This window comes from Adiantum capillus-veneris, chromosome 3, assembly GCF_014529385.1.
Source record: "Adiantum capillus-veneris isolate H3 chromosome 3, ASM1452938v2, whole genome shotgun sequence".
In the NCBI taxonomy this organism is placed as follows: Eukaryota; Viridiplantae; Streptophyta; class Polypodiopsida; order Polypodiales; family Pteridaceae; genus Adiantum; species Adiantum capillus-veneris.
In genome coordinates, this window is record NC_140933.1 from 136,271,059 (window position 1) to 136,289,438 (window position 18,380).

The following is an 18,380-nucleotide window of genomic DNA, read 5'->3' on the forward strand; positions in this document are numbered from 1 at the left end:
AGGTTTGACCATCCCACTTAAGTTCTCTACATAGTAAACTAAACAAAAGGTGGGTTCTTTATAAAGATAGACGGCAGTGGAAATGAAAATTCACAATGATTTCGGCTAAACTCTTTGCCCCAAAAAAATCTTCTCTATTATGGCTTATCCTTCACAAAAGTATATGGACAGATGTCGAGACTCTTAAGCTTGGACTAGGAGATATGATATGCCGACATTGCAAATCTGCTCAGCAAGATGTTTTCATTCATTTATTACTTGCAGAGATGTTAAAACTAAATTACAAATTTTGAACCATTCAGTCGGCACTAAATGTTCTAATTTTTATTGGCATCGTATTTGTTTAATAGATTTTATCGATTTTCCTACCACTATTTGTGATACTATGCTGCTGAATACTTACGACGCATTTGGATCAAAAGATATAATAAAGGTTTTGCCAATTCTCAATCAATTGAGAATGAATTTCTCTCTATTACTATTCTGTAGGCCTCTAAAAGCTAAAATCAACTTGTGAAATCATGTACTGGTTTCACTAAGACATTTAGAAAGATATGTGGTAGTTGAAGAAAAGCAGTGTGTAGATGAAATGGACTATGCCGACGTATTTCTTAAACCGGTGGAGGAATGGGAAAGGGAGTTGATGGATGTAGCCCAACCCCTACTATTTGAGCTGGATATTTACCAAGAGCACATGAATAAAGTGGCTGATGCTTATGCTCAACTTTTTGAGAGTGTCCGGGTGGACAATATTTGAAATGTATTTAGGATTCTATGGTTTCACGACTTTCTCAAGTGTACCTAGATATTCGAAACTTCCCACCTCCATTTGACCAAGCTCCGTCTTGAAAATATGTAACTTTTTTACCTTTTTTTATATAATTCCTCACAATCTAAAAAAACAACAAAAAAACATTAGAAGAGTTAACTGCCCTCTCACTACCTTTTAAAACTCTCTCCATAAATCAATATACCATGAGCAAGCACAAGGCTTGAAAGAATAACTGTCCCATTGCACCTCTAATTCCAAACTCCATGTTGATAATCAAGTGCCAAAACTTTTAAGGTTCAAGCCATCTTTTAATTCAATGAGCTTCAATTGTCCATATATCTCCAATAGTCATGCTTGGTTGGCATTGATGTAAAAGGTAATACATTCAGTAGTAGACATCAGGTCCTTAATCATTTGCTAGTATCAAGATGTGATTAGCATAAGCTTTGTAATTGGACGCTACAAATCCTAACATGTCTTGATCAAGCAAGATGTGTAACTAGCTTTGATTTGCATTTACTAAAAACTGGAAAAAAGTTTAATAGAATGGATGCAACTTGCAAATCTCTACCTCAGTAGTCCTTACACATAAACCATTGGAGAATAAAGAGCAAAAATTCTAAATGAGTCATACCACAAACCAGACACTACCCAATGAAAATGCATGGCAAATATACAGTGGATTATGATGTTAGAAAGCTTTTGAGCTCTTCTTACATATAGAGCAAAATGTCTATTGAATTTCCATTACAGTGAGGATTCTCATTTCCTAGATGTTTTCCAAACTTTTGGACCTACCAACATGCAATCCTAACGGACTAAATACACTAAGAGAATGCATCCTATTTAAATGAAGGCAATGGTTTTGAGCATGCAACCAATTTGGTGAGATGCTACCAGGAAATTAAGTGCTGAAAAGTTTACCAAGGAGACCGCATAGAAAGTTCATAGCTGTCACTCATAGCGGTCTTCTTGTAAGGGTTCCGCCTATTCAGAAAGATTTACTTTGCAAATGCATGTGGTGTGGAATTGAACTAGCGTCCAGACAAGCCCCTAGACACTGCTTACTTAACCCATGGTACATAGTATATGCATTCAAGAGAGAACTGATATTAGTGCTTTGTACATGCTGTATTTTCAATATGAGTTTTTTTTTTTTTTAAGCCCCTCTAATAAACCCAAAAAGGCATGCATTTGTTTCACTCGGGCGATATGGTACATGTTTTCAAATGCGTTTGAAAAGTGACCACCACGTGCATACATCTCAAATTCATGTGCAAACACAAACAGCCATCTACTTTCTCCCTAGTTACAATCATGCATTCCATAGGACACCCTTCATTACTTCTCCTATGGTTCATTAAAAAACCATAATCAAATTGAAATGTTCAAGCTTTATAAAAAGATCAGCCGCCTTCTGAGTGTACTACGATTTTCATGAGCTCCAGGTTGATGAAGTGCAAGTCCAACACAAATCATCCAAGCATAAAATTGGTAGATGCCTTTTTTTCATCAGTAATATACACGAGTCTTTACAAATGTACAAGCTGTGCATCAACGTCATACTCCATTGTGCTATCAAAACGTGGCTGGGTCAATATTTTCTTACATGTCATAGGAGCTGGTCTAACTGCATTAGTATACAATAAACTAGAAGGGTGTGGTGTTAACAAGTATATGGCCCTTCGATTGCTCCTGGTAAACCAAATAAAATATATAATGATGAGGTATGGATGCAGGACCAACATATTGAAACAGAAGCAAAAATCCATATTGCTGTGTCCGATAAGGGCCTCCATCCTTTTAACACTTTAGACTGGGACCTTGAACACATTTCAAGCATGTGAAGAATGCAAAAAATTGTCCATCTTGAACCATGGAATAAACCCCAGGAAGTCGACTTCATCTTTACTATGGCCGAAGTTTTCCTGAACATGCTTGCATCTCAAACCCTTTGATGTTGTCCGGTTCTTGTGAGCCTTCCAGTTACACACTCTTTCCATCCACCTTGGTGCCTACTTTAATTATTCTGTCAGCAGTCGTATGCGTTCGTGCTCGTTCTTGATCCTTCTCACTATTTGCCAACAGAAGGCCAAAGAGTATTTTGCCCTGTGAACAAACCCCATCCTTTCTAAACATAAAACAGCATTTGAAACACCTGAATAATGCAATTTTTCACTCTGAGATTGAATACTAGTGTTAGAGTCCTTTGTCTCTAATACTAAAAAAAAGCCCGATTTGGAGACCATTCAACAAGGCTTGAGAGGGAGATAGAGAGAAGTGTCAGGTTGTATATAGGCTCACCTTTGACCGTCTGTAGGAAGCAAGTGTTAGTAAGGGGTTACTTCCTTCCTGAGACCTCCCTGTTGATTGATCTATGTTGATCATTTGGCATCTATTGCATCCCCCTAAAACCTGGAAAAGGCATAAACTTGAACAATACTCATCATGCATGTTTTAAGGCATATTGGTGAGCAACTAAGGAACACTTACAACAAACTTATTGCCTCCGATGTTGAGCGATTGCCAACTGTCCTCTTCAAAAGCAGAACCCCCAGATACCACAAAATTGGGTCTGAAACGCATCGGATCTACTGGAATCACTGTAGCACCATAAAATTGTTATAGCTTGCCCAACAAAGGTGTTTGTGCAGCATCGCACCAACAAAGCTTTTATGGTTTCATTTGTAGTGTTCATTTGAAGCGTTCAAGCTTTCAAAGTGTAGCAAGGTTTTTTGGTATGTAGAGATGCATGTAGAGGTATATTCAAAGGTGATACACTGATCCAAGCACCACAGACAGAAGTAGATACAAGTGTTCCAGACCAGCAATAATTTAGGTCATATGAAGTCCAAGGTTTCCCCTAGATATGCTTCATCGAGAAACCAGTTACCCTTATTAAGGCCAGGTCAAATGATAAATCCACAACTTTCAGAGTACCAAAGATTGTCAAATTCCCAATAAACACAAAAGTTTAGTTCATTAATACAAACTATGAGAGTTTGCGTGCCATTTCATGCATTCATCCTGAAAATCAGGAAATAAGGTCGATGACAGCAGCACTTGAAAGATTCTAACCTGGATGATGAGCTATCCTCTTGTGGTTGTGCTTATTTGGTTGCAGAGACAAGGCTGCCCGCTGATTCAAATCCTCGACACTTGCTCGAGAAACTAGCAAAAACTGGCCCTCATTGGCATAACTCAGGTCTCTTGCATGATCGCATACATGAGTCTCAGAGTCCCCCCCTCTTGTATGCACCTGCCTACTTCGTGGTCGTCTTCTGACAAGAGAGCAGGGTGTACCAAGAGCTTCGGTAAACCAATCAGCAACCTCCTTTTTGTATGATATACCAAAAGCCCTATTGGCTTCAAGAATTACTCATCAGCAAACACCAAAACAAACAGAGACTTGACACAAAACAACATATTAACACCTCCACAAAAACCCACCTTTCCCCACACAAATTAAGTCGAACATCCACGGCTTGCTCAGCAGTGGGAAAGACGGGAATCTCAAGTCGTCTTTTCATGCTTGGAGATGTTACACACAACATCTTTCTTGATTGTTCTATGTATGTCCCTATCAAGCACATCATGGGACACTGCAAAGCCACAGAAGCAACATACGGTAAACAAAGAATCCTTTGCTTAATTTTAGAACTCTCTCAGAAAAGCTTTTAAACCTAGCTCACCTTCTTTTGTGTGAGGGCATCACCAAAAGCACTCACTACAACCCATTCTCGATCATAAAGAAGGCCTGGAAACAAACCCAAGCTCCATCAGCATTATAATGTACAAGAAACCTTAGCAATGAACTGTCCTTTATCTATCAATATAAATTATGCTAGATGAAGAAAGTAAAGTAAACCAGAGAAAATAATGTTTTCTTTTAGACCATTACTCAAATTAGATTGCCTCCTTTCTCTGCTTGTAAACAAAAACTCCACTGGTCTCCATAACCATGGAGCTTTTATTTATGTTTCTTAACAAGTCCCACAATTTTTAAATTTTTTTTTTTCTAAATCTTCTCTTTTTTTAACACACTTGTAAACATCTGCTCACTCATCATCTCATATTTGCTTCATGAGGCTCTGCACCTTCTTAATTTTGACTTGAGTTCATCATGGATGATATGCTCTTTATCCCGTCCTGCTCCTCCACTATCTATATGCAGTTGGAACGTCAACAATAGCTTGTGGGTGTCTTCCATCCAGGAGATAGGACGCCAACTTAGGCAATGACCTTTCCTATGAAATATAACCTGCCTTTGTGCAGGGTTAACATGTCTATATCTTTCAAATTTTCCATAATACTAGAAATAATCATTTTTTCCTCTTTGCTGTTTATTATGCTAGAAGCATCTGGCGCATGTACATGGCAATCACTTAAAAAATTTCCGAGCTCAGCAACTGAAAGTAACTAAAGCAGGCTTGAGGAGGTAGTTCACTTCGTAAGGAATTTGAATGAGCTCACCACAACTGGAAAGTGGCCAAGAGTCTACTGTAAAGCCTCCACAAGACTTGATAGGGTAAATGGTAATAGATTCCAAGTATATGTTCTCGTCTGACTTTTGATTATCTGCAGCGTACAACATTAAAATAGTCATGTAGAAATAGACTTGTAGTTGAAAAAAAACATTAAACAGGTTCTACCAAGGAATAAGCAGATGTATGGGATGTGTGTGTGTACATGCACGCATAGCATTGGCATGAGGTTTCCATATAGTATACCCTTTGAGAGGAAACAGACCATCCCTCCCAGAAGATTATTGCCAAGCCAAAATTATTTTGGGATGTAACATGGTGGAGCACCTTGTGAGACACTGTCACAAGGTGGCAAGGAGGTAATTTAGTACACGCAGGCCTTCTAGGGCCCAATCCAGGGCACACTAACATATATATCTAGACGAGGAGAGCCCATATCAGTCACAGTGTTAGAGACGTAGACAGTCAATAGAGCACAGACGGAGACAGACCGTCAGACAGCCTGTTTTCGTCTATCGCAATAGGGAGAGATTGGTTACAGATAAAAAGTAAGTAGCCTCCTGATAGGTCCCCTGATGTCAAAATGTTGCAGGCTTGAACACTCCAAGCGAGAAATCAATAGCAACACACGAACAGAGAGAGAGAGCACAGCGGAGTTCCGAGCCAAAGGCACTGGCCCCAAAGACTCGTGCCCCTTCCGGTACTTCTTTATTATTATGCTTGTAAAGTATAACTCCCGAGGATCCAACTCTCTCCCAGACTTTGCATCTAGATGCTTTGTGGGAAGAGAGACCCCAAGGGCACTTATAAATAGTACAAGGGATGCCCAAAAGCAAAGCCACAAAAGCACTCAATCCAAAAGCAATGCACCCCCAAAAGCTTCTACTCACAAGAGCCCACATAAAACTGCCAAAAACCAGCAATGCAAAAAGCGGAAATTTGTACTGCTATGGCACGTTAGCAGGTCAGTGCAAAAAACGGAATTTCCGTACAGCCTGCCACATTATTAGCACGTTTTACGTTAATCTGCCCAAATGTCAAGCTATTGTGTTTTCACGGTTAGGCCAATGCTCTTTCAGTTGGTAGGAATTAGGATTTCTAATTCCTAATCCTTTTTAGGCCTCTCCCCTAAATCTTCAGGATTCAAAACTTCCTCCGTTCTTCGGGTTCAGTTTCTCTTGTCCTCTCACACATCATCACTTTGTGACATTCCCCCCTCTTGAAAGAATTGTAATCGTCCTCGATTACGCCAGCAAAACAGCCAAAGGACAAAAACTTTCTTCAATAGACACGGACTCTATGTACCCATGCACCAGACTCTACCAATCCAACACTTCTACAAGACATCAATCACTGATCGATTCACATTTTTGTTGGGGGTCTCAGATACACATCATGATCATTGTAACCATTTAGAAATCACATCCAAACCGCGTTGATCTTTTCACGGATGTCCCAAGAACGTACAACATGCAATTCACAATTCACACACTTAGTTCCCATTGAACACTTGTGTCTCGATCATTCAATCTAGCCATCTCATTCTGTCTAGAACTCTTGATACACCTAAATTACTAGTGGGCTTCTTAGGGTTTAGGCCCCTCGACCGGGATCTACACGTTGGCTCTGTTCTTCAGTGGCTTAACACGTCAGTAGTTTATGACATCCCCCGTTCTTGAAAGAAAGTCATCGTCCATGATTACAGCATATCTACAAAACGACTCAAGTTAGCTCAAATTTCTGAGGATCATTCCGAGGATCATTTTGAGAGACAATCCGTTTTCTCATTCCAAATTGGAGCTCTTGATATCCTGGGTCGTTGGCTTCCCAGGAAAATTTCATTCAAGAAGTATATTCTCATTCCAGATTGGAGCTCTTGATATTTTGGAGTAGTAAAATTAGGCATCACACCCAGACTGTGCTGATCTCTAACGAGTATCTCGATGCACATACCCCGACAATCTTATCCAATTAGGAATATTCAGTGGTTGGCACAGCGCAATGCAGCACAAATGCTCACATATGCATGTTACAAGACACAACGAGCGCCGCCGCTAAGCACTCCCGAGAGAGAGACGGTCTGCGGTGTGAAGCTACTAAACGACCACCTCCTCACTCCCCGCAAATAACCTAAAGAGGTCCGGGCCATGAGCTCGAAAGACTGATACAACCAAATGCTTCCCAAACCACAGCCTGCGTCGCTTGGAGGTTTTAGGCATACAACCAAACGCTCCCTAGATATCCCGTCTGCGTCGTTCGGAGGTTTTCCAACATACAACAAAACGCTCCCCAGGCATCCTGTTTGCGTCATTCAGACAATACCAAAACAACATTTCTCACTACTGCACTCGAGAGCAAATCACCTAGCATTACAATTCAAATCGGCACCAAGACAGGTTCAAAACAGATACCATCCATTTCAAACAAATTCCAAACAAGTTCTCAAACGACATTGTAAAAACTGCTAATTCAAATTGAAAAAGCATTCTCGACATTAGTCGAGCTCGAAGGTCGACTTGCTTTCCATCTTGAAACCTGCACCAAAATTAGGGTTAGTTTCCTTTCATCAGATTGTAGCTGACCGCGGCATGGTCCATCAGCTCATAAATCGTAACAACTCGCTTGGACAGATAGTACTCTTGCACTGATAGTGACCCTAAGATATAGCAATCACATTGGACCTCCAAGGTTATCGGCTCGGGAAGAGACACCTGCTGAGAGATGTCAAAAAAAAAAGAAAACAAGTTGTAGTCTGCCAGGGTTTTCGTGGCAAGCGCGCGCGATGGAGTAAGGGTGGGAGTGGTGTCACAAGTCAGGCACCACATGCCAATAGAAAAGAACAGATTAAACAAACTTTTAGCACTTCAATAACAACTGAACTAAAAGTGAGAGAGAGCACACGCGACACGGAGTGACGGAATTCCACCCCAGAGAGTACTGGCCCCAAGCCTTGGTGCCCCTTTCGGTATTTCTTTATATTACTTGAACTCAGTACAATGCCGGTACTCGCGCTCTGCACCTTCTCACCGAAGCGTGCCAAAGAATGAGCCCTCTGCACATATCTAAAGGCCTTTGGCCTCAAAAGCAGTTTACATGAAAAGCTGGAAACTCAAAAGCAGATGCCCCAAAAGCTGCCAGCGCAAAAGCAAGAAATCCGTACAACTACCACGTCAGCAACGCAATTTGCAGAAGTCCATACAGGTTGCCACGTCAGCAAGTCAACGCAAATTTCGGAAACACGTACAGATCTGCCATGTTAGCAAAACCAACATAAATTTTGGGTTCTGCTTTATTTTTCTCTCTTTGTGTCACTTCAGCCCCATCAGACAGGATCCCATAAGTAGGCGGGAACTCTTCTTTTTAAAAATAGGCCACTCGGCAAGACTTTGTAAAACTCCTCTCTGGAACTAGAGGATGACAAACTGTCAGAATTCTTTGAAGATGAAGAAAAATGTGGGTCACCCTCGTAACGAAGCGTGTGCTTCTTACCACCTCAAAAGTCGATTTCCAATCCAGTTAAGTCAGGGAAATCCACCAACTTCCTCTTCTTCCAAGAGTGCTTTAAGCCTTTTCTTAACTGGTTCATCTTCTTTTCAAGAGCTTTGTCCAACTCTTTCTGCGAGTACAGTCTCCTCGACTTTTCTTTAAGCTTCCTTCCCACCTTGAGAGGAGAATCGACAAGACTACTTCATTAATCTTTTCACGCATGTGTCAACCTACAATTGAGATTTGTACTTCCTTCTAGCAAAATTCCCCACCAAAAATTTGCCTACATTTTCGTTGGTTTCTTCAGTTCCCACGCTTGGTTTCATCTCCCCACAAAGGGGTGTCATCTTTGTCAGATTCTCCTCAATTCTACTTAGTCTCCAAATCTTATCTTTTGTCTACATCTATTTTTCCAATTCTAGCTCTTACAATATGACATGGTTTTGTTGAAATTGATATAGCAAGATTCAACATTTATTTTGAATTCTTGTTGTTTTCTCTTCTGAGTTTGAGCATTAGTTTGTGCAAACAATTCGCATTCCAATATTTTCAATTTTATTCTTAATTCTTGTTTCTCTCTCTTCCAAATTTGTTGCTGCAATAAGCAAGGCATCCATCAACTTTGATGTTGCATTCTTTAGACGCAGGTTATTCTATTTAGGTGAAAGACAAGTTCCTCATGTTGGGGTGCTCCTCTAGGTTTTGGAGAAGAAGACAAGTTCTCTCTATTGAACTTTGGTTTAGAGTAATCTTTTAAGCTTACTATACTTTCCCAGACTTAGTCGCAGCTCACAAGACGAGGAGTACATAGAGTATGGGAGATGTCTAATGAAGATGGGGACAGCATATGGACTAGCCATTCTAAATGGCTGGAGAGATATCCGACATCCAGCCGTTTTACTTGCTTTTCTCACAGAGATGGAGCCAGCACGGTAGATTATGTGCTAACCCAAATAGGTTCCATCCCACGTATCCAAGATTTCACAGTGGGGCCTCGTCCTATTGGGGTGGTGCAGTCTCATCATTTTCGATGGACAGCAACAGCCATACTCAGGGTCTGTAGGCATGTTCCCGTGATACACTTTCTGTAAAGAGACGAGCAAAATTGACACTTCAAAGATATATAGATTTCTGAGTATGGAGGATCCATGAAGGCCTTTGGGAGAGCTCACTCACATCTTCATTAAGACTACACACAGCTATAGCGACATCTTTCCCTCATAGACAGCCCGCAGTGCGAGAGCATGCCCAGAACAGTTGGTATGATGAGGAATGCAAAGAGACTAGAGCTCAAGATAGGTTGCTACTGGGGTGACCACTCACAGACAGTCATGTGTCCGCTTCCGACGCCCTATGCGAAGGAAGAAGCAAGCATTTTTGCCCAGCTTGAGAGAGACATGTACCAGTTGTTCTTGATCAGGATTCAGGGGAGGCTTGGAGGATGCTTCGAGAGCGTTCCAAAGATGGATCCGCAAGGTTGTTTAACCATCATCTATGATGTGCTAAACAACAAAAATAAATATTAGATTTTTGTCTTTTGTTTTCTAACTATAAGCTTGTTTGCATCCTAGAAAACTGTCAACATGCATAAATACTTATCCAACAAATAGATTGGGCATTATTAATGCTCAACTTTTGCCTACATTAAATTGCAAGAATACCCAGGTAAAGAAGTACCCACCATTTGAAGTCCGCTTCACTGGGTTGCGAGTCACTGCTTGGTTCCCAGTTTGGCATTCACGATTATTTAGAAAAAACTTGCAAATAAAATCAAGCAGAGCCTGTCCAAAAGGATTGAAATAAAGTTCAAGCATTTTCCTTGCAATCTCCCAGCAATGCACGGAAGTCAATAAAAAACAAACATGTAGGTACATCAGCAAAAGAAATCTTATTAGATGAACCACTTGATATGTGAAAAATAGTGAGGATGCATTCGAAGTATACAATATGCTTGTTGCTTCTACAATAAACAAAACAATGGCAATTCACTGACGGGTGCGTTGGCTTTCGAAACACAGGCATTTTCATTGAGGGCTTTGGCCCCTTATCCCACGTCATGGATTACTATGATCAGAGGCTCCTAGGTCTCTTCTTGTTGGAGACCAGTAGACTCAAAGAGGCTACCCTGAGGAGCAGAGAACCTACACACAAAGGATCCATATAGAGGCAGAACTCTACTTTTTATAGAGGGACTACTCCGGATGGCCCACCACAAGTTGACCCAACCACACCCTCAGTGGGGCATCCTTCTTTACCAGCACCACTCTTGATGGTGTTGAACGGCAGTCTCATATACTATAACAAACTGTTGACGTGTCAAAGCCTAAAGAATGGAGCCAATTTACAGATGCCGGCCGAGGGGCCTAAACCCTAAGAAGCAGTAGAAGAAGTGTCACAGAGTGAGGACGTGGTAACCCTAATTGCTGAAACCCTAATTTTGGAAACCCTAACCCTAAAACCTGCAAACCCTAATTTCTGCCAGAAACCCTAACTGCTGAACCCTAATTCTGGAAACCCTAACCCTAAAACCTGCAAACCCTAATTCTAGAAACCCTAAGAAGAACAAGCAACAGAAGAAGAAGTCCTACCAACTTATGGGGATCCCGTCCGATGGGGTCCCAAGTGGCATAAAGGCATTAAAAATAAAGCAGAACACACTCAAAAGACTTTGCACATCAAAATATGATGATGTGGCACCTGTACGGACGTCCCGGAATTCGCGGCGGATTTTTAGGGAAATCCCGAAATTTTAGAAAAGTGATTTTTTGGGGTCAGCTTTTCATATTTGATGCTTTTAGGCTTTGGGCCTTTAAATATGAGCCTTGGGAGCCCTCTCTGGCACTCTTCAGCGCGCAGATTGCAGAGGAGGTGCTCCCCGGCTGTTGTACTTTGCGAATCAGCAGTAATATAAAGAAATACCGAAAGGGGCGCCAAGGTTTGGGGCCAATACTCTCTGGGGTGGAATTTCGCCACTCCGTGTCGCGTGTCGTCTCTCTCTCTCTCTCTCTCTCTCTCTCTCTCTCTCTCTCTCTCTCTCTCTCTCTCTCTCTCTCTCTCTCTCTCTCTCTCAGTTCAGTTGTTATTGAACAGTTGTTATTGAAGTGCTAAAAGTCTGTTCAGTCTGTTCTTTTCTATTGGCACGTGGTGCCCGCATTTGTGACAGTGGTATCAGAGCATCAGGCATGTGCTTTTCTGAAAGCATACCGGTCCTACAAAAGAGTAGACAGAGCTATTGGAATTGAATTATATTTGAGGTATCAGCCACTCCCACCCTTACTTCATCGCGCATCGGGCGCGCTCCCGTCTTCACCGCTCATGTCTTACATGGCATAAGCCATGCAAGAGAAGGATCCAGATTTGTTTCAAGTCACTGTTTTTCTCAGAAGCAGTGCCATGCAGATGTTGATGTCTATAGCTACCAAGCAGCATACTCCAAGTACTTGGCAAGCTTTCAAGAAAATTTTTGCCCGAAGTTATATGGTTTTTGACATCTTCCTTCGGAGTGCAACTTCTGGCAGAGTGGGGTATCCTGAAATGCTTGCCATGGAAACTCTAGCAGATTATATCTTGAAATTTCACGACATCACCCAGTAGATGTCTCTTCACGAGCAGATGACCTTGGAGGTCCAGTGCGATTGCTATCTTGGGACTACCATCGCCGTCAAAGAAACATTGTTTGTCCAAGAGCTGATGGACCATGCTGTGCTCGGCTACGACTTCTTGGAAGGAACCTAACCCTAATTTTTGGTGCAGGTTTCAAGATGGAAAGTCAGTCGACTTTTCGAGCTCGACTAATGTCGAGATTGCTTTTTAAGTTTAAGTTCTGTTTGATCTTGTTTGGTGATCCTGTTTGGAATTTGTTTGAAATGGATGATATCTGTTTTGAACCTGTTTTGGTGCCGATTTGAATTGTTTGACTCTGGTTTGATACTGGTTTCAATGATTGGTGATTTTACTCCTGGGTGGAGAAGTGAGAAATACTGTTTTGGTATTGTTTGAAAACCTCCGAACGACGCAGGCCGATGCCTGGGGAGCGTTTGGTTGTATGCTTGTAAAATAATTGTTGGTGTGACTCCCGGCCCGGACATGGATGGTTATGCGGGAGGAGTATTAAGAAGTCTGAGCAGTGGTTACTCTCAGCACCTCCAAACGACGCAGGCTGCGGTCTGGGGGGCGTTTGGTTGTAAAAGGCCTCTATATCTCCCGGCCCGGACCTTTTTAGGTTATGCGGGAGGAGTGATGAGGGAGTCGTTGAATATCTCCCGGCCCGGACCTTGTTAGGTTATGCGGGAGGAGTGTTCATCGGCGGCTTTATGTTTCTATGTCTTGTAACATGCATATGTGAGCATTTGTGTTGCATTGTGATGTGCCAACCACTGAATATTCCTAATTGGATAAGATTGCCTGGGTATGTAATTTTAGTGCATCAAGACACCAGAGGAAGATCAGTACTGTCTGGGTGTGATGGCTAATTTTACTACGCCGAAATATCAAGAGTTCTGATCTGGACGAAAGGAGAAGCTAACTCCTTGATCAAAACAGCCGATAGGAGCAGCTAACTCCTTGATCAAAAGAGCAGAAAGGAGAAGCTAACTCCTTAATAAAAAGAGCAAATTGATTGTCCCTCGGAAATTTTTGAGCTAACTTGAGTTGTTTTGCAGATATGCTGTAATCGCGGACGATTACTCTCTTTCAAGAAGGGGAGATGTAACAAACTGTTGACGTGTCAAAGCCTAAAGAATGGAGCCAATTTACAGATGCCGGCCGAGGGGCCTAAACCCTAAGAAGCAGTATAAGAAGTGTCACAGAGTGAGGACGTGGTAACCCTAATTGCTGAAACCCTAATTCTGGAAACCCTAACCCTAAAACTTGCAAACCCTAATTTCTGCCAAAAACCCTAACTGCTGAACCCTAATTTTGGAAACCCTAACCCTAAAACCTGCAAACCCTAATTCTAGAAACCCTAAGAAGAACAAGCAACAGAAGAAGAAGTCCTACCAACTTATGGGGATCCCATCCGATGGGTCCCAAGTGGCATAAAGGCATTAAAAATAAAGCAGAACACACTCAAAAGACTTTGCACATCAAAATATGATGATGTGGCACCTGTACGGACGTCCCGGAATTCGCGGCGGATTTTTAGGGAAATCCCGAAATTTTAGAAAAGTGATTTTTTGGGGTCAGCTTTTCATATTTGATGCTTTTAGGCTTTGGGCCTTTAAATATGAGCCTTGGGAGCCCTCTCTGGCACTCTTCAGCGCGCAGATTGCAGAGGAGGTGCTCCCCGGCTGTCGTACTTTGCGAATCAGCAGTAATATAAAGAAATACCGAAAGGGGCGCCAAGGTTTGGGGCCAATACTCTCTGGGGTGGAATTTCGCCACTCCGTGTCGCGTGTCGTCTCTCTCTCTCTCTCTCTCTCTCTCTCTCTCTCTCTCTCTCTCTCTCTCTCTCTCTCTCTCTCTCTCTCTCTCTCTCTCTCTCAGTTCAGTTGTTATTGAACAGTTGTTATTGAAGTGCTAAAAGTCTGTTCAGTCTGTTCTTTTCTATTGGCACGTGGTGCCCGCATTTGTGACATATACCTTCTCGACAGGGTATATTGCTTGATCAAGCAGTCCAACTTGGTCGTTCAAGACGCCAAGCCATGTAGATTTATGTATGCATGAGATGTGCACACATGAGGATACAAGGTATCATCGGTCGAGACTGGGTCACGATGGAGGAGATTGATGCTATGCTGCAAGAGACATGGATTCCATTGTTGTTATATGGCGATGATATTGCGTTGATCTCTGACTCAACGGAGGCGGTGACAATTGGATGCACTACATAGCTTTGCGGAGGATAGTGGATTGTCTGTAAACCCACCCCACAATGGATCAAGAAATCAGCACCTACATTCACCTCTGGCCAAGAGACTGTGGAGTACACAGATGCATACACTTATCTTGGGGTAGTCTGAAACCGGCCCGTAGGGTGGTAGACTTCGGGTTTCACCCGAAACTTTACTTTAAGCTTTAACACACAGAGAAACCTTGCAGAAGGAACCTGTAATGGGAATTAACACTTCAAAGCACACACGACTCAGAAGCTAGAATGTTCCGAGCAGACGCCGACAACCTGTAGGCCCCAAAAACTAGCGCCCCTTTCGGTATTTCTTTATTCCTTTAGAGGGTAAAGTTACAAAACTAGAGTCTTGAGGATCTTCACCTGTATCCAACTAGATCACACCTGTTCTAGTAAAATTTCCGCAACATAACGGCCCCAAAACTCGCCCTGAACAAATCCCCCTGCTGGAGCTCGCTTCCAAAGACATAAACCCTCTGTTTTCAGCCCAAAGACAGCAATTACAGCTCGCTGTATTTACTGGTTTTTACCCTGTTTTTAGCCCTAAATAGTCCCAGAATTGTCCTCTAGCAATCGGGCACTGTTCCCAATGCTTTTGACATCCATATGACTGCAAAACAGTTCAAAAACAGCACATAACCAACGCTGAAAACGCACCTGTAAGGTGAGGTTATCACCCTCACCGGTGCCTGCTTTTGGAGTAGTAGTTAGCTACTCCTGTTCCTGCTCAAAGAGGGTCTTGCCTCGGCACAGAAGCATAAGACCACATAACTGTACATAGGTCAAATGAAGAGCCCTCTTGTGGGGCATCACATAACTTCACAGAGAGAGAGAGAGAGAGAGAGAGAGAGAGAGAGAGAGAGATGAGCGCGCGGCGGTGTGTGCAAGTGATAGAGCACGCGAAGATGTGCAGGCCTTGAGGCTTGAAGCGGAGGCACTAAGCTACAGAAGGGAAGCGCTAGCAGAACGAAGAGGGAGAGAGAGAGAGCTCACGTTTTTTTGGGGAAAACTCAATAAGTGAGTTTTGGGTTTTCCCACTTTTATTATAAGTGACCTTTAAAAAATGTGTCCAAGTTCAATATGAACCTGGACAAAGTATAAAAATGTACAAAAAAGGGTTATTTAGGCCTTTAACCCAACAACCTCCCACTTAAAGGCATAAATGACGCCTTTAAGTTAACCAACTCCCACCAGATGTATGCAATGTTCATGTTGAGCCTTAGCAAGACTCTTGGTGAGAACATCTGCAGGGTTATCCTGTGTATGGATCTTAGTCAAGCTGACTAGACTATCCTCCAATACCTGTCGTATGAAGTGGTACCGAACATCTATGTGTTTGGTACGCGCATGAAACATGGCATTTGTGGCTAAATAGACAGCACTCTGGCTATCACAACCCGACGCGGGTGTATGAGCAGGCATGCCAAGTTCTTTTGCAAGTTTGCCCAACCAAATGGCCTCTTTTGAAGCCTCTGTGGCTGAAATATATTCAGCCTCAGTAGTACTCAATGCCACAATTTCTGTAACCTAGAACACCAAGAGACTGCAGCACCAGCAATGGCAAATACATATCCACTCGTAGATTTCTTGGTATCCATGTCACCTGCCATGTCTGCATCACAATATCCTTGCAACTTTAAGTCACTTTTGCCATAACAGATACACTTTGATTGTGTACCTTTCAAATATCTCAGAATGCATTTGACAGCTTCCCAATGCGCTTTGCCAGGATTCGACATGTATCGACTAACAACTCCCACTGCATAAGCAATGTTAGGACGAGTGGCAACCATAGCATACATAAGAGAACCACAAGCTGATGCATAAGGGATTCCCTTCATTGCTTTCAATGTTACCTCATCCTTTGGGCAATCTGCTTTGCTAAGCTTAGCGTATGGAGGTAAAGGTACTCCAAGAGGCTTAGCATCAGCCATATTAAACCTATCAAGTACTTTTGCAATGTACCTTTCTTGATATAAAAACAGCAATTTCAGCTTTCTATCTCTTTTAATACGCATGCCCAAAATATGCTCTGCATCACCCAAATCCTTCATAGCAAATGTTGAATTTAGCTTACGTTTCAGAGCATCAAGACTAGTCTTATGTTTCCCGACAAGCAGCATGTCATCAACATAGAGAACAAGTATGATGGGACTACCATCTTCATCCCTTTTCGTATACAAACAATGATCTGCATGGCTGTGTTTAAAGCCTTGAGACAGCATTAAAGTGTCAAACTTCTTATACCACTGCCGTGATGATTGTCTCAAACCATATAGAGCCCTTTTCAGTTTGCATACAAGTTCCTCACGTGTAGGAACTACAAAACCTTCAGGTTGTTTCATGTATATGTCCTCTTCAATGTCACTGTGTAAAAACGTTGTCTTTACATCCATTTGATTCAATTCCAAATCAAGCACCGCAACGAGAGCAAAAAGGACACGTAAAGTTGTAAGCTTTACAACGGGAGAAAAGATTTCTTGAAAATCAATTCCTTCTTTCTGTGCATATCCTTTTGCAACCAATCTTGCCTTGTACTTGGGTTTTTCATCCACAATCTTAATCTTGTATACCCATTTGTTAGGAAGAGCCTTTCTCCCTTTAGGCAATGGCACAAGATCCCAAGTATCATTTGCATACAAGGATTTCATTTCCTCTTGCATTGCAAGCTCCCCCTTACTGCTTGACTCACATGTCTTTGCCTCTTTATACGTAAGAGGCTCTCCCTCATCTGTCAACATAACATAATGCAAAGAGGGCTCAAAGCGCTGTATCAACCTTCTGACACGAGTAGACCTGCGTACCCAATGATCTACATTCTCAGGCACAGGTTCTACATCAGGAGGCAACTCATTTTCAGCATTGCTCATGCTGCTGAAAATCATTTTCAGCCATGACAGGTGGCTGTCCATCCTCATTTGGAGCATCTAAATCATGTCCTACCTCTTCTGGCTCAAGGTTAACCGGTTGATTATCAATTTCAGCTTGCGGTAATGCATCCTGAGGCTCTTTTTCAACATCAATAGGTGGCAAGAGAGGCTGAAATTTGACTGATTTCTTGTCAATTTCAGAAGATGTAGCATTTTTCAGCAATTTAGCCTCATTAAACACTACATATCGGCTGCGTACTACCCTCTTAAACTGAGGCAACCATATCCTGTAGCCCATTTCACCCTCTTCCCCATAAGCTAGGAAGAGTCCTTGGATGGACTTGGCATCTAGCTTTGTCATCAAGTCATTACGAACATGGACAAAAGCCTCGCAGCCAAACACTCTCAAATGATCATAAGAGGCAGGTTTGCCAGACCAAACCTCCTCTGAAATGTCATTTTTCAGCGTACTGTTAGGAGAGCGATTGCATACATGAATTGCAGTTTTCAAAGCCTCTCCCCAAAACCCATGAGGGACATTAGCCGTGGACAACATGCAACGCACTCTCTCACATAAAGTACGGTTATACCTCTCAGCCACACCATTAGAAGATGGATTATAAGGGGCTGTCAACTCCCTTTTAATCCCATATTCTTCGCAATAACATTGAAATTCAGTAGACGTGTACTCCCCCCCATTGTCAGATCTCAGACATTTAAGCTTACTACCCTTTTGCGTGGTCACAAAAGCATGAAACCTCTTAAATGCATTAAATGTCTCACTCTTATTCTTTAACAAATATGCCCAGTCTTTCCTAGTGCAATCATCAATGAATGTAACAAAGTATAATGCACCACCAAAAGACTTAACAGACATTGTACATACATCGGAGTGAATTAAATCAAGAGCATTAGCTTTGCAC

At 42.1% G+C, this 18,380-nt stretch overlaps 1 protein-coding gene across 2 annotated transcripts in view; it reads right to left on the bottom strand.

The window, feature by feature from the left end:
- Positions 1–2,250: 2,250 nt before the first annotated feature.
- ABA3 (molybdenum cofactor sulfurase (LOS5) (ABA3)) overlaps positions 2,251–18,380 on the bottom strand; it is an 89,586-nt gene continuing 73,456 nt past the window's right edge. Inside the window, exons 15-22 of one of the 2 annotated variants that reach the window (XM_086509233.1) lie at positions 10,424–10,523; positions 5,246–5,350; positions 4,465–4,529; positions 4,223–4,374; positions 3,851–4,131; positions 3,266–3,375; positions 3,077–3,187; positions 2,251–2,881 (exon numbers count right to left, since the gene is read on the bottom strand). In XM_086509233.1, the coding sequence (XP_086365359.1) occupies positions 2,759–2,881; positions 3,077–3,187; positions 3,266–3,375; positions 3,851–4,131; positions 4,223–4,374; positions 4,465–4,529; positions 5,246–5,350; positions 10,424–10,523 (1,047 nt within the window). In that variant the 3' untranslated portion in view covers positions 2,251–2,758. The remainder of the gene's footprint in view (positions 2,882–3,076; positions 3,188–3,265; positions 3,376–3,850; positions 4,132–4,222; positions 4,375–4,464; positions 4,530–5,245; positions 5,351–10,423; positions 10,524–18,380) is intronic. The other variant, XM_086509234.1, reaches the window with a different exon arrangement.